General features: G+C 34.6%; 1 protein-coding gene across 3 annotated transcripts in view; it reads right to left on the bottom strand.

Annotated features, from left to right (window-relative positions):
* The window catches only part of LOC118189571 (trithorax group protein osa-like), a 320,714-nt gene that overhangs the window by 197,717 nt on the left and 98,397 nt on the right, over positions 1 to 24,600 (bottom strand). For all 3 annotated transcript variants that reach the window (XM_085817608.1, XM_085817609.1, XM_085817610.1), the window contains exon 2: positions 10,388 to 10,564. In XM_085817608.1, the coding sequence (XP_085673734.1) occupies positions 10,388 to 10,564 (177 nt within the window). The remainder of the gene's footprint in view (positions 1 to 10,387; positions 10,565 to 24,600) is intronic.

Below are 24,600 nucleotides of genomic sequence, written 5' to 3'. Positions count from 1 at the left end.
ATGAGAATACTGACCAACCAGCAACAATGTGCCAAAGTGGAAATTTGGGGAAGATAGAGTAAAAAGTTTTTTTTAACAAAATCTACTATTAAAACTAAGTGTAGGTAACTACGATATTTATGCATAAGATACAATGATCAGGAAGAAAAAATTTTAAGCATTTTTAAATTTAAGTCACATTGTTAAATCCTCCTCTCCAGCCTTCTTCCTATACCATGACGCAAATAATTCATCTCTGTTTCTTACAAAAGTCGATAAAATAAAAGTATAACAGACCGAGAAAAAATCAAATAAAAAAGAAAAATTGCTTCAGAGCTTAACCCACGTGCTTTTAAGTTTTTGTTATGTTTTGTTCAGAAGGCGGCAGAATGACGTCATTTACGACGTAGTACGACGGAACATCACGGTCAAGGCCCTCATTTACCAACTCCATTATTCTTCCGGAATCGGATGTGGGGGGGAGGAGGTTGGCGAGAATTCGCTTGACCGCGGGCGTGACGTCAGGGGCAAGCACTTAATTATAGCCAGCCAATCACTGATCGCGACAGATACGCAAATCGCAAATTAACTCGGCAATCAAACTCCCATTTGGGGGGCAGGAGCGCGTGCTAAACGGCTTCCGTAAACGGCATAAATTAAATGAACTTGAAATCGGTCTTGCTATCCATCAATTCGACGAAAGGTATGTAGGCTTTCCTAAATGGATTATCCTCTTCGCTCCAATCTTCTTTGGCCGGGTGATCTGGGCCAATCAAAATGCTCGACACGCCGATTAAAAGGAAGAAGGTAAACGGCCGCAAATTGCATACTACTGCCACCTTTTGATGATCTAAATTTGCATAAAATGAATAAAACAGGAAGGAGGTCAAGGTCGATTATACTCGTAAAGGCTTGAAGACAAATGAGATTTAAAGTCACGATAATGATTAAAGAAAGAACTCCAAAATGTTTAAGACAATTATCGCTTCCTGAGCCTCGCGAAGCAGAGCTGTCCGATGTGCTACAGAATTTCTTGACATTTCGGAAGTTCTAAAGAACTAATGACAGTATTTTAATTGCAGGAAATAAATTTGCAAGAATCTCACAAACGCATCAAATGACTTCTGCATCTTGCTTTTCCTTTCACAGATACAATAAAAAATAATTTCTCACACACAGACAGCATTACTAACTCGGGTTAATAAATATGCACAGGCAAAAAAGTGCATTTTAAGCTCGATTTGTGCAAGTCATAAACTTAATTCTGATTTCAATGTAGCAACAAAAAATTTTGGTAGCGAAGAATTTACAAAATTACAACTACTTCTTTATGGAATAAAATTATTTCCACATGTAAACACATTGAAAAATTTTTAATTAATAAATTTAACTTCAATTAAGCCTAACTTCCTATACTGGTTCAGGAAAAAATAAAAGAAAATGAAACTCTTAACTGTGTGAAACTGGTGACTGATCTAAATCCAATTAATTCCTACAAATACATATCTTACAAAGTAAATTAATTTCAAAATCCAAATTTATAATTCAATATCGCTGAAAGTAAAGTGAAATATATTTTGCACGGTGCTCTGGTATAATTGTAGAGACATTAGGATATTTTTGAAGAAAGAGACCTGAAAAATGTGCAATGGCCTCGCTGGGACTCGAACTCGGACCTCTCGAAAACGCGTCGAGTGTGCTACCGCTGCACCACAAAGACATGCTGGAAGAAGGGAGAAAATACCTTATATAATAATCAAAATTTTTATTTTAGCATATAAGGGAATTTGATTTCAATATTTTAAAAACTGTCTATCTATTTAATTAATTAATTTATAAGGCACCCTTTAAATTTTATGTAGTGTTACTTTTTTTTTTTTTTAACTTTTAAAATCTGAAGTCCTAATATGTTCTCTGTTTCCAAAAACCTCAAGATTCACACAAATGAGCGACTGAATAGACCACATTTAAAAATAACATTCTAGAATTAACAATAAAGCATAGTTATTAATTTTCTAGATTAAAGTAAAAATTTAGGCTGGGATAACTGCAAAGCCCCTTGTTATGTCATTACCTTAAAAGTGAGTTACATTCAACATACAGACATACAAATTATCCCTTTCTACCAATACAGAAAACAAAATTTTAACTCAGATTTGTTACTGAAACTGTCTCATTTTATTACTTTCCGTATCTAGCAAATTTATAGCAGTTTAAACATTAAAATTATATTCCTTCCATTTTCCTTAACATTTAAATTCATTCCAGGGGTTACATAATTAAACAAGAATTACTTGCGTACTAATTAATTAACTTATAATTACACTATTAATAATAAGGAGAATTAATTGTACTGCATTCAAAGAAAATTTGCTTGCGGTGAGGAGTATACCAGATCTTTTTCAGCTCACAGCCCACCAGAATTCAAGTTAAGTTGTAACCCAAAATTCGCTTCTCGAGAAGCCACAGTCGAGGATATATGATACCATATCAGATCTCAGCTGCACCAAAGTGTCCCCAACTTCTAATTGGAACTGCGAAGAATACTGTAGGAATGTTTTTTTCTTTCTTGCAACTATCAAGCGCGTACACAGTCGTCGCAGGGAAACCTTGGATTGCTCGGTTCTTCGATGATCGTAAGACGGAACAAAATGGAATTAAAACCGCCCTCTACATCGCAAAATAAATTAGTGATGACATCCCCATACAAATGAACTGTACTTCTTGATCAAATCTTTTCGTACCGACATCCAAAAATACGGAAAGGTCTAATCTTCTCAGCGGCCGGAGACTTTGCAACAAGCATTTTCGTCGAAGGAATGACCGCGCCGAGGCCGTTCGACCACATGGAAGCAACAGCTCTACTACTATTTTCCTTTTCTTACTTTTTTAACAATCTAAACTAATCGAAACTATTTCAAAGCTATGTGGAAACCTCTTCCCAAAATACAACAGGTTGAATAATAAAATTAAAATTATGCTATGACCAACGCAGATTGAAAAAAAATCTCCCCTCAAACCAATCTAAAATTCTGCTGTCAGCAATGCCTATCAATTTGGGCACCAGTAGGATGAGTCACTGACTCTCATCGAATGTTTTTGACTCTCCTTCTATCTTTCGAAGAAGGAAAAAATTCAAATCCTGCCCTTGATTGTCAGCTAAAAAAAAAAAAAAAGCGACGCCTTTGGAAAAAATCTTATTTATTTACCAAATCTGAAACTTCTCTCTCTAGTCAATAAAAGACGAGCAAAAAGATGACTTGATGACTAATTTGCTCTTTTCTCATCGCGATTTCCTACTCGCAGATCCTTGTAATTCCGACCCCCTCTTCTCCACCATTTCCCGTCCAGATGTCCAGCTATCCTATCTCTTCTGCCTTTAGAAACTAACGGAAAACTAATGATATAACGAAAGATTTTTAACTGTCAAAATAAATTCGCTTAAATTAAAATAATCCTCAATTCGCGATTAAATTCCATTAATTAACACATATTAAAATTTTCGACATTTGCTACACAACACAATCGAACAAATTTCTTTTTTGAAGAGACTAAATGTACATAAAGATTGGAGGGAAGAGTTGTATATAATTTTCATGCATAATTTTGCAGCGCCAAAAAAAGCCAGAAATGGCAGATGTAGTTTTTATTAAAGAGAAGGGAGTGTGAAGGCCCCAATATCCAAAAATTTTTATTAGAAAGGCAGACTGGGTAACTTTGTCATAAAATTAGTAACTAATTAAATTTTTCTGTACTTTTCCGTTTCGCCAGCGCAAATCTCGCCGAACAGACTTTGTTGGTGACAACATACAGTATACACATAAAAAATTTTAACAAATGTTAGTTCTAAGAATTTTTTATTTTGAAGGCATAAACACTTTAATATCGCTTAAAATTTTGTAAAAATCCAATAAATAAAGACAATAAATTTGTAAAAAGACATTAGTTTATGAATTTATTATGCTTTCATGGTTCAACATGCTGATTCCCCGGTTCATATTACGTGACCCCAAGTGATCTCATCTCACGTAAACTACGTTACAAAAATCAAATTATCTCAGTAATTATCTACATTAATTCCAAGTTAAATATAATTTTGGAATACAAGTTTAAATGCAAGAATTATTTCAATTCGTACGAATAGCTTACTTAGAAATTATGTAAAACCGCAGTACTTTACTTCGCTAGTGTATTCTCATTAGAATGGATGAATTTAACCCTTGATTTTGCCTTTTCTATATTTTTGCCTTCGGGTGAGCGGTGTGATTGCATCTTAATTTACTTAATTACCGCGAATGGTCTTAGGGCATAAAATTTAATTATCTTTGTAAATACTCTATGTAATAGTATGCCAATATTGAAAGAAACAATCAATCTGATAAGAAATCGCTGCGACTTGTTTTGAAAATGAGGCGTAAAAGGTTACCAGCGAAGATATTCCGTTTGGCATCAGTTGTACCATTATTGGCGACTTTATCGTTTGCGCCGGTGAAACTGAAAAAGTACCAATTTTTCTTAAGATCTAATAAATCTACAAAAGAATAAACTTTTCCAGGGAAATCTTGGATTGAAAATTTAAAATTACATTAAAGATGCTAATGATTAGTTACACCATTTTAAAACAATGTAATAAAAAAAAGGTCCTTCCATATTATCACAAACAACTTAGTAACTCTTTCGGCAACCACACTCATAACAATTTTTCAATCAAGCAACGTCGGCTCTTTTGCATGCGTTCTTTTTGTTATATTCCAAGTTCCAATAGATTTTACATACAAATCGTAATATTTTTTTGCCTTAAACTCAATTTAAAAATATTTGCACGTAGAAAATAAATATTAAAATATTTGCCAGCGATAGGAGAAGTAATAATGCAAAATTTCTACATGCGTTATATTGTCGCTAAATCCCTAAAAAGAACAATGATGAGATAGATGCCTTTGGTAGACAACTAGTTAGATAAGAAGAAGTCGTATGCTATGTCGGGTTTGGGCTGTTCTCTGGCGTTTTAAGCAAAAACGGATCGTTGTATACACGGGGATAAGAACAGAGCAAAAAAGTACAGAACTAATTTTGCGAAAAATGCGTATTTATTTTACTTTAGAGTATCGTATAATCCTTATTTAGAAAATAAAATCTGCATTTTAAATTGCTAAGGTGTGTTTTCTTTTGACATAGTGACGATGCTTGCCAGCTTTTCGATAAATACAGATAGTTTGAGAAACTTTAAAAAAAAAAAAAAAAAAAAAAAAAAATTCACGAAAATTACCAACTTGCATCTAATAAGTAACTTTTACCTTTTCAACTGTAAAATTTCTGCGTCAAGATTGTTGTGTTAATATGTAAGTATCTAAAAATGTAGAAAATTATAAAAGTATGCATTAAAAAACGGAAGCCTTAGTGCTTCATTGAATTGATCTTTAACTTGCTTTTTAATTATCTAGAAAAGAACACAAATATTTAATTTAAATTATAATACTTTCTGCTTACTATTATATGCTTATACCAGTAATTTATCCTTGATTACTTTTCATTTGCTATGTTTTTAATTTAATTGCGTTTTTCGAAAATTAACCGCATACCTACCGGTAAAATTTTTCTCTCTCGATTTTTAGCCGATAAAATTAATTAATAAAAGGGCGAAATGAAAAATTATACAAATAAAATTAATTATTAAAAGGGGAAGTCCGGGGAAGCATAGATTTCTATAAAATTCCATGTAAGGATCAAGTTATTTCTTAAATCTTTCAATCAAGAGATTTTTAAATTTACAAAAAATCTTTTTTTCCCTCTCCTCCTTTTTTTTTAAACAGAGGCGGAAAAAGAAATATACACGAACAACACAACAACAAATTCATACAACATATTTTTCTTTTCTATCAATCTCGAAACTTCTAAATACTCATGTTAAATACACACTGAAATCATATTTAAAGACATATATGGAATACTTTTCCTTACATTAAAGGGGAATGGCTGTAACTTCTATCACATTTCATTATACTAAGGAGAAATTACGAAATCAAAATTACCTTTCAAAGCCATAAAAACATATCAGTAATCTAATTCTGTTATGAAGTGCAAATAGTTTCATCCCAAGGAAAATAAAACTGAACTATTTCCATTTTCACGTCACCAATTTTTTTTATAGCAATAGTCAGTTATCCTGAATAGCACTGAATTCTTCAGAATGTTCAATAAAATACGATTTTTCATTAGATAAAAAGACAACGGATATACATGGAATAACAGAAAAGAACTCAATGATCAAACATGCCGCATGCGACTTCATATTTTATCGAATTTTGACGTATATTTAAAGAGATATTATCGCAAACGCAAGCTAAAAATATTAATCACCAACAATATCTTATTTTATTGATTCTCCTTCATCAGGAGAATGATATCTGGCAGCATTCAAATTTAATCATTAATCTAAAGTCCCTCCCCCCGGAAGGGGGATAGATTGAGCCTAAAGCTATGAGAAAGTTTACCATCATTACACCGAATTAATTTCCCTCCATTACAAATTCATATCGTACTGCAAAGGAAACCTAACTTCTACCACAGCAATCAATTTTAGGAATCACGAGATTTCGAAAGCCGCATGTAAATTTTCCAAGAGCTCGTGCAAAAATTTACCAATCTCGAATAAAACTGTAGATCTTAAACAGAAAACAAAGATTATTTTTACTCGCACATTTTATCTCAAAGCTTGGGTACACAAAACTTGAGGGTACACAATGTTTTTCGTTACTCCGCCGGAGCAGAAACGAACAAACTATCCGACACGCCGACTCGAGCAAGCCACGTATAACTGGCCGTATGAAAAATGGTGTTGCTACACAAAATGAGTACTCCAATGCCTTGTTGATAAACATAGCAAATAGTACAAGCAAGATGGCCAACTGCAATCGCTTGGAATCGAAAGGCATATTTGAATCTCTAGTTATATCAACGGAATGCAAGGAATGGATACATCTTTATGAGGAGAGGACACAAAATGAGTGCTCCAGTGCCTTGCTGATAAAAATAGCAAATACAAGCAAGATGGCCAACTGCAATCGCTTGGAATCGAAAGGCATGTTTGAATCCCTAGTTATATCAACAGAATGCAAGGAACGGATACATCTTTATGAGGAGGGGGAGGGAAAGACGTAAAAAAGACCACCATCATCATGGCATACACCACGAAGAAAGCCACCATCATCGCGGGAATCCCGTGATGATAGTGGCTTTCTTCGCGGTGTTTCATTGCACAGCTTTTGCGGGTTGTTGTTAGGCAAATAATATTGTTGCGCTTTTCTTTTTCTGACACCAGATGTTACGTTTTTTCTTTCTTTCACGTTCGTACGGGGTTCGTGTGGATTTGGAGTGAATATAACGACGACACTTGATGAAGTATCGAACACACGCTTTATTTAGCCAGTACTAATCAGGACAGCTCCAAAATCACGTTTCAGTCGTCGAAGAACTACTAAAACACGCTGGAACAATCAGCGACACAGCCTTCACACTGTCAGGCAATAAAGGTGGAGACAGCTTAGCTTCACTGCAAAGCATCAGAGTACAGCTCCTGACTCTGCTTGGTCGTTCTCGAAACTCCACGTACTCTCGAGACTCTCCACGCCACAACCCGCGATGCACTCGACGACACAGACAGCACAGCTCCCGACTCTTCGGTTCAGTCGTTCCCGGAGCTTAACACGTTCTATCGACGATGCACTAACCGCGATACACTAAGAGACTCCTTCGGTGAACTCGACGACGCACTCGGCACTCGCTACCCGGCTGTCAACTTGACTCCGCACGGCTCGCTAGATGAGGCACACTGAACACTAACTATCTCGCACTCGACAAGGCACTCTCCCTCGCTTTCTCGACGAGGCACACTCACTAACTGACTGCGGAGCAGCAGGGTTTATATAACTTTCGGCTTGTGTGTTCGAGAACATTCTGGGCTAAACCAGTAGGAATTTGTTCCAGAAGTTTCTCCATTCGTCCATGGCCAAATTTGTCGTCAAATGGACAATTTTTTGCCAAATGTGGCAACCCTGCCTTCCCTTGCCATTTTATGGCAACCCTAAACCTGCTTTGCGGGGAAGCTATCTTACCGCGCCTGGACATTTCGTAACAATATGATAGGAGATCCTTTATTTAAAGTGAGTTTGTTGGCCGTAATTCTAGGGGCTCAAAGAATATTTAAAAATTACGTCGGGCAATGTATAGCTTGCTCTGCATCTATTACTGAACCAATGGACGAAAATGTGGCTAAGTTGCCAGGAAGAATTTCCTGGATAAACTTTTTACGTAATAATGAATGAATAGCTACCTGATCGATTATTTGAAGAGTTTTGCTTTGATAGCATTTCCTTTTGTTTTCGGAAATTCACCATCCATGTTGGGCTATTTCTTTACGGATTTCGAAATATTCGCGAAAAATTGATACAGCGTGCATTTAAATTCTGCTTTAAATGTTCTATGTTGTTCTTCGGGGTATACGAACGCGACGCCTAATTTTAATTTGATTTTAATAAGAACAAAAAGCGGGAAGCAACAGCAGAGACGTAGACGTGGTTTCAAAATTGACACCATGAGAAAGTTCAAATATTAATATTCATTTCCTGAAACAACTGTGATTTTACTTTTACCAATAAATTGATGCAATCCTCCACCATTTCTGATGCATATCCACTACTTAAAGGATACAGTTCCTTGGATAAACTTTTTTACATAACCCTTCTCACTTCTGCATTCGCCTACAACATTTATCCAAACTATGTTTAAAAATATGTCAGTTTTATGAAAATCATCAGTTTTAATTAATATTACTGCTATTACCAAACATTTGGAGGAATTACAGAAAAATACAACAGTTACTGAAAATGGCTTCTGTAGCCGCAATAGCTGCAGAACTAAGTCGTAGTTCTTACGGAGATATTGGTGAATATGAAGAACTAAGCGTTAAATGTCAGATCATAGTTTCCCAACCCAAAATTAACTTTTATTCAGATCTGAATGAAGTAATACGCTCATTCTTTCTCAAAGCATGCAGAAATACAGTAAGATGAAAACTTGACATTTTAAACGAGCGAACCTGCGCCTATGCAAACACAGAAACTCATTCTCTTATGATACCGTAGTTCCTAAGCTACCTCCATTTTTGCAGTCCATGAATAAACTAGATATATTCTGACAAGCAGATTAATACCCAATATCCTAACATTTCAAACACATTTTATTTAAGTCCACGAAAAGCCCATTTACTCGATTAAGCACAGCAACCCAGTTATTTTGGCATTCAACCTCAATGCCGCAGCGATCAGTTTAAATGCATTAACCTTTTCTAAAACATTTAACTCTTGGTAAAAACTAACTTAAGTGCGTTAAGTTTTCCACATCAATTTATATACTTTTTTTTGGTACTTACATATTATCCGGTTAACCGTCAACGGTCATCAATCGTCAGTTGTTACTGACAATTGACGACTAAAGGACGCGGTCATTTATAATTGGCACTAAACCGCGCTACTTGGCTACTCGACGGGATAATATCTAAGTACCCTTTTTTAAATCAAAAGTTTGAATATTTCTTGAAATTTCACAGTTCTGCAAATTTAAATTTTGAAATTTCTCAGTCTGATCCAGTAAAATGTCACTTAAGTGTTGGAAACGACTAAATGTCTAAAAGTTTAAACTTAAGCCCATCATCAGAACTGATAAAAACGTCCGGGACCCTAAGCAAAAGGCTCTTTCCATCTGCAACCTATGTCTAAATTCTTTGTTTTCATGAAGGGAAAGAAGAATTATGGAGCAATTTAAGGATAGTTTTGAATCATTCCAAATTTTAGAGCTACAGGCCCAGAGCCTGAAATAGCACTACACTCCCCAGTCCATTTTATATATATATAATATATACATGGAATCATTATTTCTTACAAATGGATTCTAAAACACCGATCAGTCAAAAACTAAACATGATAAATATTTGACGATTTCGAAGTACAGCGGTAGTTTAAACTAATAAAAATTAAAAATTCAGCACTTGCAGTTTCCTGTAAACTCAAGTTTTGGAACTGAAAATACAAGATACTTCAATATCGTGTAATATATTCAAATATAAACTAGGTGTTCAAAAGCTCATGATACATTTTCCCCCTGGAAGTTATACTGTTATGAACCACTAAACTTATTGAATGGACTCATAAACACCCACTAAACTTATCAAATGAACTCATAAATATAAACATCTACCTAATGAAATTATACACCTGCAATTTCTCAGTCTCAAAATAAGCATAATTAAGTGATGAACGTTTCACTCTAGCAATTCAAGCTCATTCAGAAATACACAGCTAGGTCAAATAAAATTAAAAAAAATATCTGAGATTTCCAAATATAAATGTACCTGTTGAGGGTAGTTCTGATTTATGGGCCTGACTGGCGCACCCTGAGGTTGAGTTTGACTGTAAGGGTGATACTGATGGGGATATTGTCCTTGAGAAGGAGCAGCAGCTGCCGGACTTGACAACTGGTTGGGAGACATATATGGCCGCTTCATGGATGGATCAGGCATAGGACCACCCTAGAATACAAACACAGCAGTTTCAGACACGATGCAAGAGCAAAGACAAATACAGATATACAGCTTCAATAAATATTTAAAAAATAACACATACCACTTCATTTAACAAGTATTCGAATTCGATTCATTACACTAAAGACATAAAAGTTCGATTATGAAATGAATTCCACTTTCAATTTAAAATCACTCCCGTACGTACAGATACAAAAAAATATTTTCACTTTCTTTTTAACGGCGCAAATATAATCCTTAGCTTTGCTGCAGTAATGAAACTCCAACAAAACTATGTTTATGTAAGTCAAAACATACTGTTACGAATTTTGTACATAGATCGAAGATTTTAATGCATTTATATGTGAAAGTGTTGTATTTTACTCCGTAATGTAACGCGAAAAATCTTAAGAGAAGAAGCTAGAAAAGTAAGAAAACAGGGGCAAATCCATTTAACACTGCGTAAATAGATAGCTCGGTAGTTTGGCGAGATATCGCCAAGTTGACGATTTTAGTGAATTTTTGGCGCCAGAAGTCACCAAATTTGGCAATATTTTGGCTCGGTCGCCGTATCACCGTAATAGGTATTGTAATTGAATAAAAGCAATTGATCATGTATTAGCTGCAACCGTAATTCGACCCTCATACCGCTTTCCAGTAATTTCGACAAGCAGAAAGTACTAGAAATATTTCGGCGGCCGGTTGAAAACGATATAGAGAGAGCACCTGCGATCAGTTGTTTAGTTAGTCGTTGTTGTTATTGTTGCGAGTTGTTAGCTCAGCGTGAGATCGAATAAGCTTTCTCTTTAGATGCACTTTGCACTGCGTTGTGTTTAACGTTCTTAGTACTTTGAGGCGTAACTACTGATTGTACTTTCTGATACTGTAAACACCTGTACAAATATTTCTGAGGAAAATCCCAAACCTCTGAAGTGTTTCTATTGAGCAAATAATTTTTACTAACTTATCATCGGATCTGTCTGTGTGCATTCAATATATTACGAACTCGTACACACGCAACAATATTATGGATTTCCTATGCACTGTAAGAGAGCGATACACGCTATATATAGCAGCTAAACGAAATGCTGGTGATATTTCTTCACTTGACATGAGGCTAACATTTCAATTAATTACAGAACTATAGCAATTTAACCACGAAAAATACTCTGTACTCTACAAAACAGTAATATTTCAACCAGGTTTTTGAATTAAAATTACATAACATTGAAAATAATAAAGGAATTAATAGGAAAAAAAAATAGGAGAAGGAAAAAACCCGAATGTCATGCACCAGCAAACGCAAATTAAGTGAAAAATTTATTGTAATTAATTTTCTACTGGTATTGGTAAACTCGCCTTTACTGAATGATGCATCCATCAGAAGATGTTAGATTAGTTAAGTGCTTTTCTCTCCCTTTAATAATATTTCTCAGAAACACGGCACACTTTGAACTCGAAATGGTTCTTTAAACTGATGATTCTATATAAGCCTCAAACCTCTTAACCATGTTTAATAATTTGTGATCATCTCAATGAACATAATAGCCTGACAGCCTAACACCGGTGTTTATGGGGTAAAACACAGCAGAAAATTAGAACAAATTATTGAAATACACATAAACTTTCACTTAATCTGAAGCATGAGTATTTTTTAGGTATAGTGGAATATCTGAGATAAATGGGGCTTGTAAACATACTGGATATTCGAAAACTCGCTTAAGAGAGACTACATTTAAAATCATGCCAATTTTTCTTTCGACGAGGTTACAAATAATGCCCTTGCTTTTTTCTTAAAAGTTATTCTGAACTGTTATCTTGGGCAATGTTTTTACAGGCATCTTTTATGGTAATGTATTTCAATGCTTAGCTAACATTATTTTTATTATTGTTTAGGAGTGAGGTTTCTTTTTCCTCCAGTAATTTCATTTTGTAGCTTCAATTACCAGCAGTTGTAGGATGGAGCGGTGCAGGGCCGGCGCTAGAGTCGGTTCAAGCAATACGGTCGCACCTAACGACAGCATTTAAGGATGGCATTTTTTTATTTTTATTTAGCTAAGTAACATGCAGTAAAATTACGGATGGCAAAATTTTCAGAATTTAGAAGAGCCACTGGTTAGCAGAATTTAGGGGCCTCAAATAGTCAGAATTCAGGGAGGTGCCGGGCAGCGATCTTGAACTTGCAAGAGATCGCAACGGACGGCAAAAATGTCCAGGCGCAGTCCTGGAGCGGTGTTATCAAACTTCACAAGAAAGGGGGAAAACATGCCAACTGCGCAATGGATTTCATAACCTCCTAAAACCATCTGTATCAAAAATGCTTTCCTCTCCTCTCAGACAACTCGGGGATCTTCACATTTTACAAATAAAACATCTAACAAAGTTCCCACTTCCCAAAATGATTGATGGGCTGCTACTTCTCAAAGCCAAAGCGCATAAAAGAAAACTCGCAAACATTCGTGAATTTCACTCACCAGAAATAAAGTTTTAAAAGATTTTAAGATTTTACGTTTGAATACAAGCTGAGATTGTAAAGCAAATTTTGCAGGCAAAATATTAATGGTGAATGAATCTCTGTTACTACCTCGTACCTTTCAGCATATCAAATAAATTTATACAAATCAATACGTTGAATGAAAATAAAATATCCCAAGTAAGGCATTATCTGCAGAATTTGTTTTTTAATGGGTTTTATGAGCGCCAACCAGCGGCCGAGCGGTAAAGTCGCTGAACACTGGTAGTTCGGTCCGAGGTTCGAATCCCGCAAACGGGCTGGCTGCATGGCTGTTTTCGTGGTTTTCCCCATGTGTAACGTGAATACGAGCCAGTTTCCCTTAGAAAGTCCTCCACGAAGCCATCCCTCTCCTTAGGCAGATAGCCCTAGTGTGCTTTGCCATAATTAAATACACCAACACAATTAATAGGTTTATAAAATTTTATGTGTAGCTTTCATTAAATTTTGCGATCTTTCTGTTATTTGTTACATTAGGTAGCCAAAACCTTGCTTTGCTTACACTCTTAAAATTCTCTGATAGATATGTTTACATCATATTTATGATGTCTTTGCGTTTTTTAGTATGTTTAAACTGATATTATGGTGTTCGCTTTTTTTATCTAAATGTTGCAGAAAGTCTAGAGAGATTTTAGTACATAACTACTACCAGTAACTAACTAAGTAAATGAATAGAAATAAGAAGTGATGCATAAATAAACGAAAATCAGTAGAACTATCAATTAATACATAATAATTAAATCATACAGCCTTTGAACGCGAAAAACAAAATCCTAATTTTTCGTTTACCATATCGGTATAAACACAACCACCTTAGTATAAGTCACCCAATTTTCAGACTGTGCCAAACTCTGAAAATTACGCTCATCACAGTTCTTCAGTTAAGTAAAGATGCCATTTTTGTATTCGTTTTTCTTCTTGTATTCCAAGTTAGGACAAACGGTGATATTTTTTTTGCCTTAAAATTAGTTTTAAAATATGTGCTTGTGGAATTTGTCAGCAACTGCAGGAATATAGTAGTATTTAGCCGCAAAATCGCTAAAGGGAATAAGCATGGGGCGTGTTAGCTGATGCGCAAAGCCGAGTTTGTACGATTCTTTGATGTTTTTTGAACGAAAACAGATCGATGTGCAAATGGGGAAAACAGGAGCAAAAAATTATAGAGAGTTTTCCAAAAAAAAAAAAAAGTGTTTTATTTTATAATATATCGTATAATCTTTATTTAATACTCAAAATTTATATTTTAAATTGCTAAAATCTCTTTTATGATAAATATCGATGATTTAACAATCTTTTTTAGGAAAGTCGCTAAACTGGCCATACTGGCACCAAGATGTTTGCGTTACTAGGTAAGTACCACCATATTTTTCAGCAAAGACTATACTATTAATTTTTTTTTCTCATTTCCGTAAAAACATAAATAAAAAGTATAAAACGCATTTTGTTTCAGATAAAGTCATACCATGAAATTTTATTTCCTATAACCCAGTTCTACTTTAATCAAAATAAAGCAGTGAAAATGAATAAATTAACAAGTTTAGTTTTATTTAACTTAAAATGAACAATCTTTTCCCCTTGCACACCTTTGCACCATTCCCTTTGCAGTTTCCGAAATTTTACAACCCCTTTTATTGTGCTAATATCATATATACTATTAAAATCTGTCAGTCTGTTTTTTTGTTTGTGACAACATCTCCGAAACGGTGGAGAGTTTTCTCATCTTCGTACAACTTTAATTAGCGAAGATATTAATCATAAACTCTGAAAACGCTCATTTTCGCACTCATTTTTCTGAGTGGCAACAGTCTCGTGCGTTGGCGATAAAAATTTGCTTTATTTCGAAAAGTGTTGCTACTGTTCGCTTTCAAATGAAAAGTTTGTCAATAAAAAATCTTTAAGATTGACAACATATGAAATAAAAATAGAATTGCCAAACATTAAACATAGTATTATTATTATAGAAGGTCGTATTCTGAAGAGATTACATGTGACGTCACTGTACATCGAAAATTTTTCGTTAATATCAGCATTTTAAAAAAATAGCAGTTGTTGGCAACTTTTTTTGTTTCAGTTAAGGATAATTGACATGATATGTTTTTGCCACGTTAATTCTTTTAGTGATACTGAGAAAAAGTTGTTCTATTACATTAAATTTAAATCATGACGTCATACGTAAACGTATTAAAGTAAAGTGTCAAAAGTTTGTTTCCTGGTTTGGCAACAAAAACATTATTTACGAACTGATTGTTGCATGAAAAGAATGAACTGATTTAAAAAATACTAAAACACTTTCATGCATTTTCTTTTCAGGTGTATATACAGCTTATAAAGTTTGCTTCGGCTACAGCCCACCCATCTGACGGGTTTGTCCGCTAGTTATAAAGACTTAGCGAAAGAGGCATACCCTCAACTTTCAATAGCAGATAAATCTTCTGAAGTTCAAACCATTATATTGCATAGAGGAGCTCACAAAGTGGCTGCAATATAGTATGAAAATTCCTGAAAGTTAAACAAATTAGGCTAAGTTAATCTATATTTTGAAGATTGTTTTATGAAGTCTTTTTGTGTCTGAAAAGAGCTTGCAGATAGACTATGAAGGAATTATTAAGGAAGACAATACTAACTCAGATAGTTTGTACACTTATTCTTTTATTACTAAAAGACTTTAAAAAAAAAAAAAAAAAAAAAAAAAAAAAAAAAACATGCTAAGGTAAACTCACAAGAAGATTATCAAAATAAGAAATAAAATATAAAATAAATATCCGAAAAAAGAAATTTGCCTCCATTTTTAAAGTCCAAGTTAGAAAAATATACCATATTTGCTCTGCATAATAACTGTATTATTTCGATACTAAACTTAAATCATGTACAGGGGAAAAAAAAAAAAGAAAAAAAAAAATCTGAAATGTTTCAGATTTTAAATTACGTCCAAAGGGGCGTTTTTTAACATTTTGTGTGTTACCTTTCTTTATTAAATATCATGTTCCTCGCACTTAAACCATAAGATACAGTGCAACAGCAATATCGCAAAATAGTTTTAAAACGAGCATATCTTTAGAATTTCCAATACAGAGACTCACGCGCTGGAGATAAAAATGTTTTTTCTGCACAACGTTGCCATTGCTCGCTTTGAAATCCCTGATTTGTTAATCAAAAATTCGTCAAAGTTTTAAAAAATAGGAAATCGATCATAAAACAAATTTCAAATTTGGTCTTCCACATGCTCATATTCGTTGGAGGATCACGTTATTCAAAATTCGATGACTCTATGTACCGTTATTTTATGACAATGTGAGAAATATACATACATTTACGCAGATTTTCATTATTTAATTTCTTCAAATATAATGCAGGACTCTAACATTTTATGGCAACAGTTTGAAAAGTGAACCGACATTTATCCGTCCGACGCAAAATGCCAAAACGAAACTAATAGTCCTTCGGGATTCAAATCCCTTTGGACTAAAAAACGCTGTTGAAATTAGTCTAATGAATGATGGCATTAGTATATGCTATGTCTCGAGCTATATACCTATTAAAGTCATAAAAATTGCAAACGAAATATATTCTAAATTATATGAACTAGTTTTACAAATAACGATATAAGGTATTTCTCCCGCATTCCTAGAGTGCCTTCGCAGTGTAGTGGTTCTGCACGCTGGGCCGGTATTGCAGAGGTCCGTGGTTCAATTCCCGGCGAAGGCAGTTGCTAATTTTTCATCTCTCTGGCTTTTCCAATGAACCTAATGTCTCTACAGCTAAAAAGGGTGTTGGATGAAGAGTCTCCACACCAGGGATTTGGCGATTGGGTCAAAAAAAACCCCAGTCGTCCTTTAAAAATGGAGTATATAAGGTATTTCTTCGGCCTTCCTAGCGTGCCTTCGTGGTGCAGTGGTTTTGCACGCTGGGTCGGTATTCCAGAGGTCCATGGTTCGATTCCCGGCGAAGGCGGTTGCTAATTTTTCATCTTGTCTGCTTCCAAAAATATACCTAATGTCTCTACAAAATCAGCTACAGATGTTACGAACATGATTTAGCAACCACCTCTCTCTGCAAATAATTTCACTGAAGCCAGAAATTCAGAGTCGTAGCTAGGGTTTTCAGCGCCCAGGGACAACTGAAGATTTCGCGCCCCCTACTGCTTGCCAAGGATGGAAAACATTTAGTTCTAAAATGTCGTAACATCAGTTTGGCGCCCCTTGGATTCTGCGTCCGGGGACAGATGCCCCCCTCTAGCTACGCCCCTGCAGAACTAATATTTTTAAGCATCACAATAAAGGATTACTCTGCATTATGAAACACAACATACTGTATTAGAAGTATCTTCTGTTAACTAGAGTTACGATGCAATACTTTAAGTATTTTCGCTATTTTATAACATCACCTGCAGAGATAATGTCGCGGCATGATCTTCTTGTGCATTTCTCAATACCCTATCCTATTAAAAACAGAACAGCAGTCGCATACCATAAGGGAGAGACTAGCAAGTCATGCACCCCTACTCCTGTATTAAAAAATAATAGTGCGAAAAACCTTTCTTCCCCTTATTTCCGTCTCTCCACCCCATACCGTCCACCGACTCCAATCGCGCAACAACCTGCTGTGCGGCCGGCTACAATGCACAATGAACTAACTTCTCACGACAGGTGGAATCGATTGAGGGCGATATGCAACAATGAACACGAAACGGCATGCTTTTGATGCGGGCGTGGCAAGGTTAGAAAGAGGGAAGGTGCACTCGGGATCACATGTGGAGAAAAAATAAGCACTTCAAAATTCTGGATCGAATTGCGAAAGCTGTAAAAGGCTTGTTGACAATTTCTTGTTTGACACGATCTGAAAACAACCATAAATATAATGGATCGTTAACAATCAGAAAAGAATGAACTTTACGTCTAGTTCAACCTGAATAATACGCGTATTTCGGGAATAAATGTAATCTTCTAGGCAAAAAACCTGCTGACGACGTTAAATACTTGATGCCTCTCTAAAATTCTCGTTCTCTTTGCTTATAGGTCAATGCAATTATGTGCAACTGCTGTAGGATGTAGAATGCCTTATGATGCATTCCCTATTATTGAAACGGTAGGTTATAGCTGTTTGTGCAAATCTGTTGCTCATACTTGATTCCACTCAAATATTTTTTACCAAACTACAATCCAAATATCGAAACTAAACGTTTGCAATTCCTACCATGAATGCAGATCATAAATTTTGAAACAAAAACTAGCTAAAAGAAATAATCACCATTTCCTTAAATTCATTATTTTTCAACCACCGATTCCCATCTCATTCAAACAATCATAATTATCATACAAATTAAAGAACAGTACGGCCGTGCTTTTAAAATCTGTCGTATAAATATTACACAGGTAGAACTGCAAAGAACGTGCGATGACAACAATTTATTAGTAAACAAAAACAAAAAAAAAAAAAAAAAAAAAAACCTGCTGTAGCGTGTTTTTAGATTCGAGTCGAAAATGAATGCAAACAGCCAAAATTTCGGCATAGTATTTCCCAATGGATAAACAGGAAAGTTGGCTGATGCTTAGTAATACATTTCTATGTGTCCCCTTATTTCTAGCTAATTTTACAAGAAAACAAGATAGCTTCAGGCTTAGCCTTGCAAACGTTTCGTAAAATAGATACAGACGGTTTCAAAAAATAAATAAATACAAATTTTTAATTTCACACATTTACAGATTTCTGATTTTATGAATATTTTTGGTGATGCGTGCGTGTTCATAAAATCGAAAGTCTATGGCACTATTAAAGTCATCGAAAAAATTTATTCCACTGTAGGATTCCCCACTGTGTAATTCTAAAATACAGTTGAATGTGAAGAATCTAACAAGATACAAGATCGATAAGAACAAGTAAGCGAATAATCGCTTCAGTTCGTGATGTAGAAAACAAGAAGTGAGAAGGGTGAAATAACCCTTTATTATTCAAATAAGATTGAACAGCACTCCGTCTTGGAAATGTACAATAAAGCCGACACTCGGGCTTGAACTTAGGAAACTAAGAACTAAACTAATCTTAACTAAAAAAGATATAGCCGAAGCTATCAAGATTTTAGCGGAGTTGGCGCCTTAACGCTAATTGACTGCGAAGCTAATAAGTGCCTAAAGTACGGCCGAGCGTAACAATAGCTTAAGAGAGAGTAACCTAAAAAGGCGGACGCGTGCTAGCCAGAATATCTGGCATCTCTCTCCCTAAGACAGAACTTCGCGGTTATATATCACTCTTCCTCATTAGCATTCAGACGTGATTCTAAAACTACGTTCTAGTCGGAAGTGGTAAGTTGAAATTAAGAAGCAATAGGAAAGGAAGTTTAATTCAAAATTGAACTGTTAATAAAATTAACATAATCCTTACACCCCGTTAGAATAAAAGCTATTATGTTAATACAGTAGATTGCTAAAAAATTTTAAATAATTACAAGGAATCAAAGCGTTGTAACCGGCCATGATGTTTACGTGTAGGCACATTTTCCTTCCTCGTGTGAAATTTCGTGAACAGATTGTATTCCTACCACTACATTCATAAAAAAACACAATTAATTTAGACTCTAATATGCCTTGATTCTGAGACCCGAAAATTAAAAACAAACATAAATAATTATTAAGTTGACGGAATGGTTTTTATAAGCCTGCTGGATTACGATTTAATAGAAGAAAAATATTACATTAAGTTATTGAAATCAACGTTTATTAAGCATACAACTCGTGATCACTGTCAGAACTCCCACCAGTTAGTTGAAGCTCAACTGTTAACTCGTAAAGTACATAACAGACTAAGGTGCAGTTTCCTTAAATGCATTGTATCAGTTCTTTTTTTTTTTTTTTTTTTTTAAGAAACAGGTCAGTGAAGCATTTTCAGATTTAACATCCGCGCCCCATATATCTCGACGATCTTTCACTTTCGGTTTCGTTCGCCGCAAAGCCATAAAGAAAATAAAACCAACTTTAAGTCGTTTGAACTGAAATTAAACAGTACACTATATGTTGTTTCTTTGGAAACTTTCGAAGGATAAAATATCCCGGGATATTTTTGATTATCCATACTTCCCCAATTACATGTGCATCACATTAGCTGCCGCTTAAAGTGATCACGTTTGCCCATGGTTATTTTGATAACATGAAGAGACAAGAAAAACATATCCTTCAAATCTGCAATCGAATTTAACAAATTTAATGCGAATATAAATACCTATTTTTACTACAAACAACTTCGTTATTAGTGAACTCTCTGCAAGCATTATGCAAAAGTTCATTTAAGAACTGTGTCTAACTGTGTGTTCTAGAAATTATTTGACCGATTTTGTATTCCTAATCTTAATACTCGGAGGGTATTTCTTATATCAGCACTGACAGGGAATTCAGATTTCATCTTTACGTTTTTCAGGAAGAACGTGCTTCAATTTGAAAAATTCATTCTGTAACAGATAACGTTAAACAAAATGTTGATCACAATAAGCTCTGCATTTTCTACGTTTTTGTATACACACAGGCGGGACTTCAGCAACTCGATAACAATATCCGAATGATAACATTATACGCGATCAATTAAGCGTTGTCTACTGTAATAGCTTGGATAATGGACAATTCTATGTATATTAAAGTGTATTATCAGTATTTCCACTGACTCACTGAAAAAATGGAACTCAGCAGTATGCGGCAATCAGTCGGAACAAAAAAATTCATTTTCAATTTTAGGATATAATTTATCATCGTGAACGTGCATTCGCACCCTTACGCAGAATATCAAACAATACCATCATCTAAGGTCGGATAAAAAATTCGAAGAATCATATTTGTTACAACAATGTTATGAAATTGACTCCTTGCTTTACAGACCGTTTTTTAAAATATGCAACAATACATTTCTAGAGATTTTTATCGCATTATTTTTAACTCTAAAGTAAACGTATAATTTCTACAATGCTCTTTTTTCTGAAATATACTTATTATGCATCAGCAGGGCTGCGTAAATGCCTCTGAATAAAAAAAATATTCTCTAAAACACTTGTCTGATTCCGCACATCATAGTGGCGGTGCAAACCCCTAAGGAATCTTTTGGATAAACGAAGAACTATTACTGTAGATGATTTACCTGGCATAAATATCCACTGCAAATTCTGGTAGTACTCGATAAGCCATGATCAGTAAATTCAGGAAGAACAACTGACATCAATAATGATGATTAAAGAAATCTTCGAATAGGAAATTAGCCAACAACTATTTAAAATTACCAGCCTCCAATTAGCCATATAGTATCGACAAAATTTCTCGGCTGTGACGCACCATTTGTAACAAGTATCCCATGTTATACGCGTCGCATTGCCGAAACTTCTGTACCGCCCAAGTGAAAGAATTGAGAAGTAGGAGAAAAGGAAAGTTGCGCAAAAGTCAACGGTCGCTGAAGAAGATTACATACATTACCGACAGCCAGGTGTCAACTATCCGTCTAAAATATTACTTACCACTTAGTTTTTAAAAATATCTCAAATGGAATATGTCACTTGATATTCTCAACACACACCACAATCGAAATCATGATAACAGGCGCTACTCTGCCGGCACTAGAATAACCTAAAGCTTGTTTGGAGGTACAAGAACGTTTCTGTCTATCTCCGGTGGACATTTTTGCCGATAGATCCGTCAGAGGACATTGACCTTCAATGCCAAGATATCGTCAGAACGAAATTCCGCCACATTCAATGCTTTTCTTGAGATAAAAATCAAACATTTTAAAGATTTTTGCAGAATCATCCTTACTTCACATTCTTTTTAAAATCTATTCTCAAAGTGCTGTATAACAAAAAGTCTAAATTAAGAGACCCAATCGCCAAAGTCTAGTGGTGAAGAATCATCATCCACCATCTTTTAGTTCGGGCGCCACTGCAGGGACATTAGGAATTTTTTGACGCAGGAGAGATGAAAATTATGCAATGCCCTCGGTTTGATTCGAATCTGGACCTCTCTAATACGCGCCGAAATGTGCTAACCACATGGACCTTTTAAGAGATAGACTAAAACCAGTGGGCGGGACGCGTGTCACCCACATATTGGCAAGAAAGAGTAGGGACGATCTGCTTTACTTTGACACTGAAACCTATGGCGTTTGTATCACATAACTCTTTTTAATTATTAAATGTGATACGCTGTATAGTGATGAGATTATGAAAGCCACAGTTTTTTCCAAATAGGATTTAATATATCTCATTAAAGCACTTTTTACTGCATTTCGCGCATTTTTTTCACGCGTAATTCTTGTACAAACATCTTTACTCTGGTAAAACGGTAAAAACTCTAGGCACAAAATTTATAAACTTAATTTTGCGTACAAATAACGTAAAATTAAAAAAGATTGATAGCACATGATGCTTTGAAATATACCTCGTATAAGGTAAAATTAAACAAGATCTGATAGCTTTTTTTTTTTTTTTTTTTTTTTTTTTGGTGTGTGTGTGTGTGTGTGTAATTTAATGACCATTTTTAGGCAGTGACTTTCAAAACTATAATAACATTACAAAACAATAATTTATTTGATTATATCATCATTAACTTATTAACATTAAAGTGGAATATTTATTTTAGTAATTTATAAAATTCGAAGCATAAAATTTTCAGGGTGTAATGAAGCGGGGGAAGGTAAAATAAAGTCTAGAAGCACTCAGATTTTATATTACGCCCAAAAGGAACCTTTTTTTAACGTTTTGTGTGTTACATATATTTATTGAATATCATGTTCTTTGCCCGTAAACCACATACATTTGAAAGCAGCATATCTTTAGAATTTCCGCACTGGAGATAAAACTGTTATTTTCCGTACAGTGCTCTCTCTGAACTCGTTGAGTTTGTTAATCAAAAATTCGTTTAAAGTCTTACAAAATATGAAACAGATTAAAACAAATTCGAAATTCGGCCGTCCAGATGCCTATGTCCGAGTGGAGAATTACATTATTCAAAATTTGATGGTTCTAGATACTGTCGTTTTTGTCACAGTGCGAGAAACATACATGCACTCATGCAGATTCTACATTATTTAATTTCTTTAAATATAATACAGGGCGATAATATTTGGTAACAACAATTTTCAACAAAACAGTGCAAAATGCCACTTCGAAACTAACAACCTTTCCAGGCTACCGCCCCTTTGGGCTAATAAATTAAATTAACAGTAAATAAAAAAAATCTTATGCAGAACTAAAAATAAATTAAAAAATAATCACTATAAAATACAAGCAAAATTAATTATCACAGTTAAATACAATTTTAATGTTAGAATTAAATGTATAAAAATTATTAAGGAGTCAAAAGTATTTATCACTATGATGCATTATGAAATATAATTGAAATAAAATTCCTTTATAGAAATTGTGCCATAATATTCATCTATAATTTTAAAAACGTAGCACAATTAAGAATTTTAAACAAAACTTTCAAACATTCGTTTTTAAATATTTTAGTTTTTTTACTTATTTACACCAATAAAATGCATAAAAATTGCAAGAGAAAATTGCTTGTTTGAAATTTTCTATTAGTTTATATTTAAAATATTATTTTTTAAAAGGAGTAGTTACGAATTTCCTTACAGAATAGGAAAAGCTAAAAAAATATCCAGCCCTGAGAGCATGCAATAGCTTTATAATTATTTGGAATGTTAATTATGCTTGATAAATATGCTAAATTTTTAAAAATCAATCTCAATTTCAAAAATAAAAATATGGAGAAATTCTAATTTGGGAAATGAGGCGCTACAGCCAGCTTTTTCTTGACAATTAATTATACACGCTGCAATAGGCAACCACTGTTAAATTTCTGTAAGTCGTCCCTACTCCTTCGGATGTGATCAAGGTGACAGCCGGGAACGCCTCAGACGAAGGAGAAAACCCATTCGGGTTAGTCTATTTCTTATAAGGTCCATGGCTAACCATTACATCATGAAGGCATGCAGAAAGGAGGGAGAAAATACCTTATACACCCCCCTTTTAAAGAGCGACTGAGAATTAGGAAACCCAATCGCTAAATCCTGGGGTGAAGACTCATCCATCATTCATCACCCTTTTTAGTTTGGGCGCCACTGTAGAGTCATTAGGTTATTTTAATGCAGGAGATGTGAAAAATAAGCAATGCCCTCGCCGGGACTCGAACCTGGACCTTTAGGTATACGTGTCGAGTGTGCTAACCGTTACACCACGAAGGCATGCAGAAAGGAGGAAGAAAATACCTCATAACAGAAACACCAAAATTTCAAGGATTTTTCTTAATATAGACATTTTTTTCGTTTTAAAATCAAAACTAATAGTAACTAAACGTGCTTAAATAACAGATTATATTTAAAAGCTGGATGCAACATCAGACAGAGGTTCGAAAGTATTGTAATCAATACAAAATCATTTAAATCCATAAATCATCATTTGCATCCAAAAATACATATTATGACTCGAGAGAGAGGTCTCCACGGTATTTTTTTTACAGTACAGACCAGAAAGCATACCTTACACCAGACTGAAAAACGTTTCCCA

This window comes from Stegodyphus dumicola, chromosome 5 (genome assembly GCF_044657685.1).
Source record: "Stegodyphus dumicola isolate Sdum_Otavi_A_Nest chromosome 5, ASM4465768v1".
Taxonomy (NCBI): domain Eukaryota; kingdom Metazoa; phylum Arthropoda; class Arachnida; order Araneae; family Eresidae; genus Stegodyphus; species Stegodyphus dumicola.
This window is presented reverse-complemented; position numbering and strand designations above follow the sequence as displayed.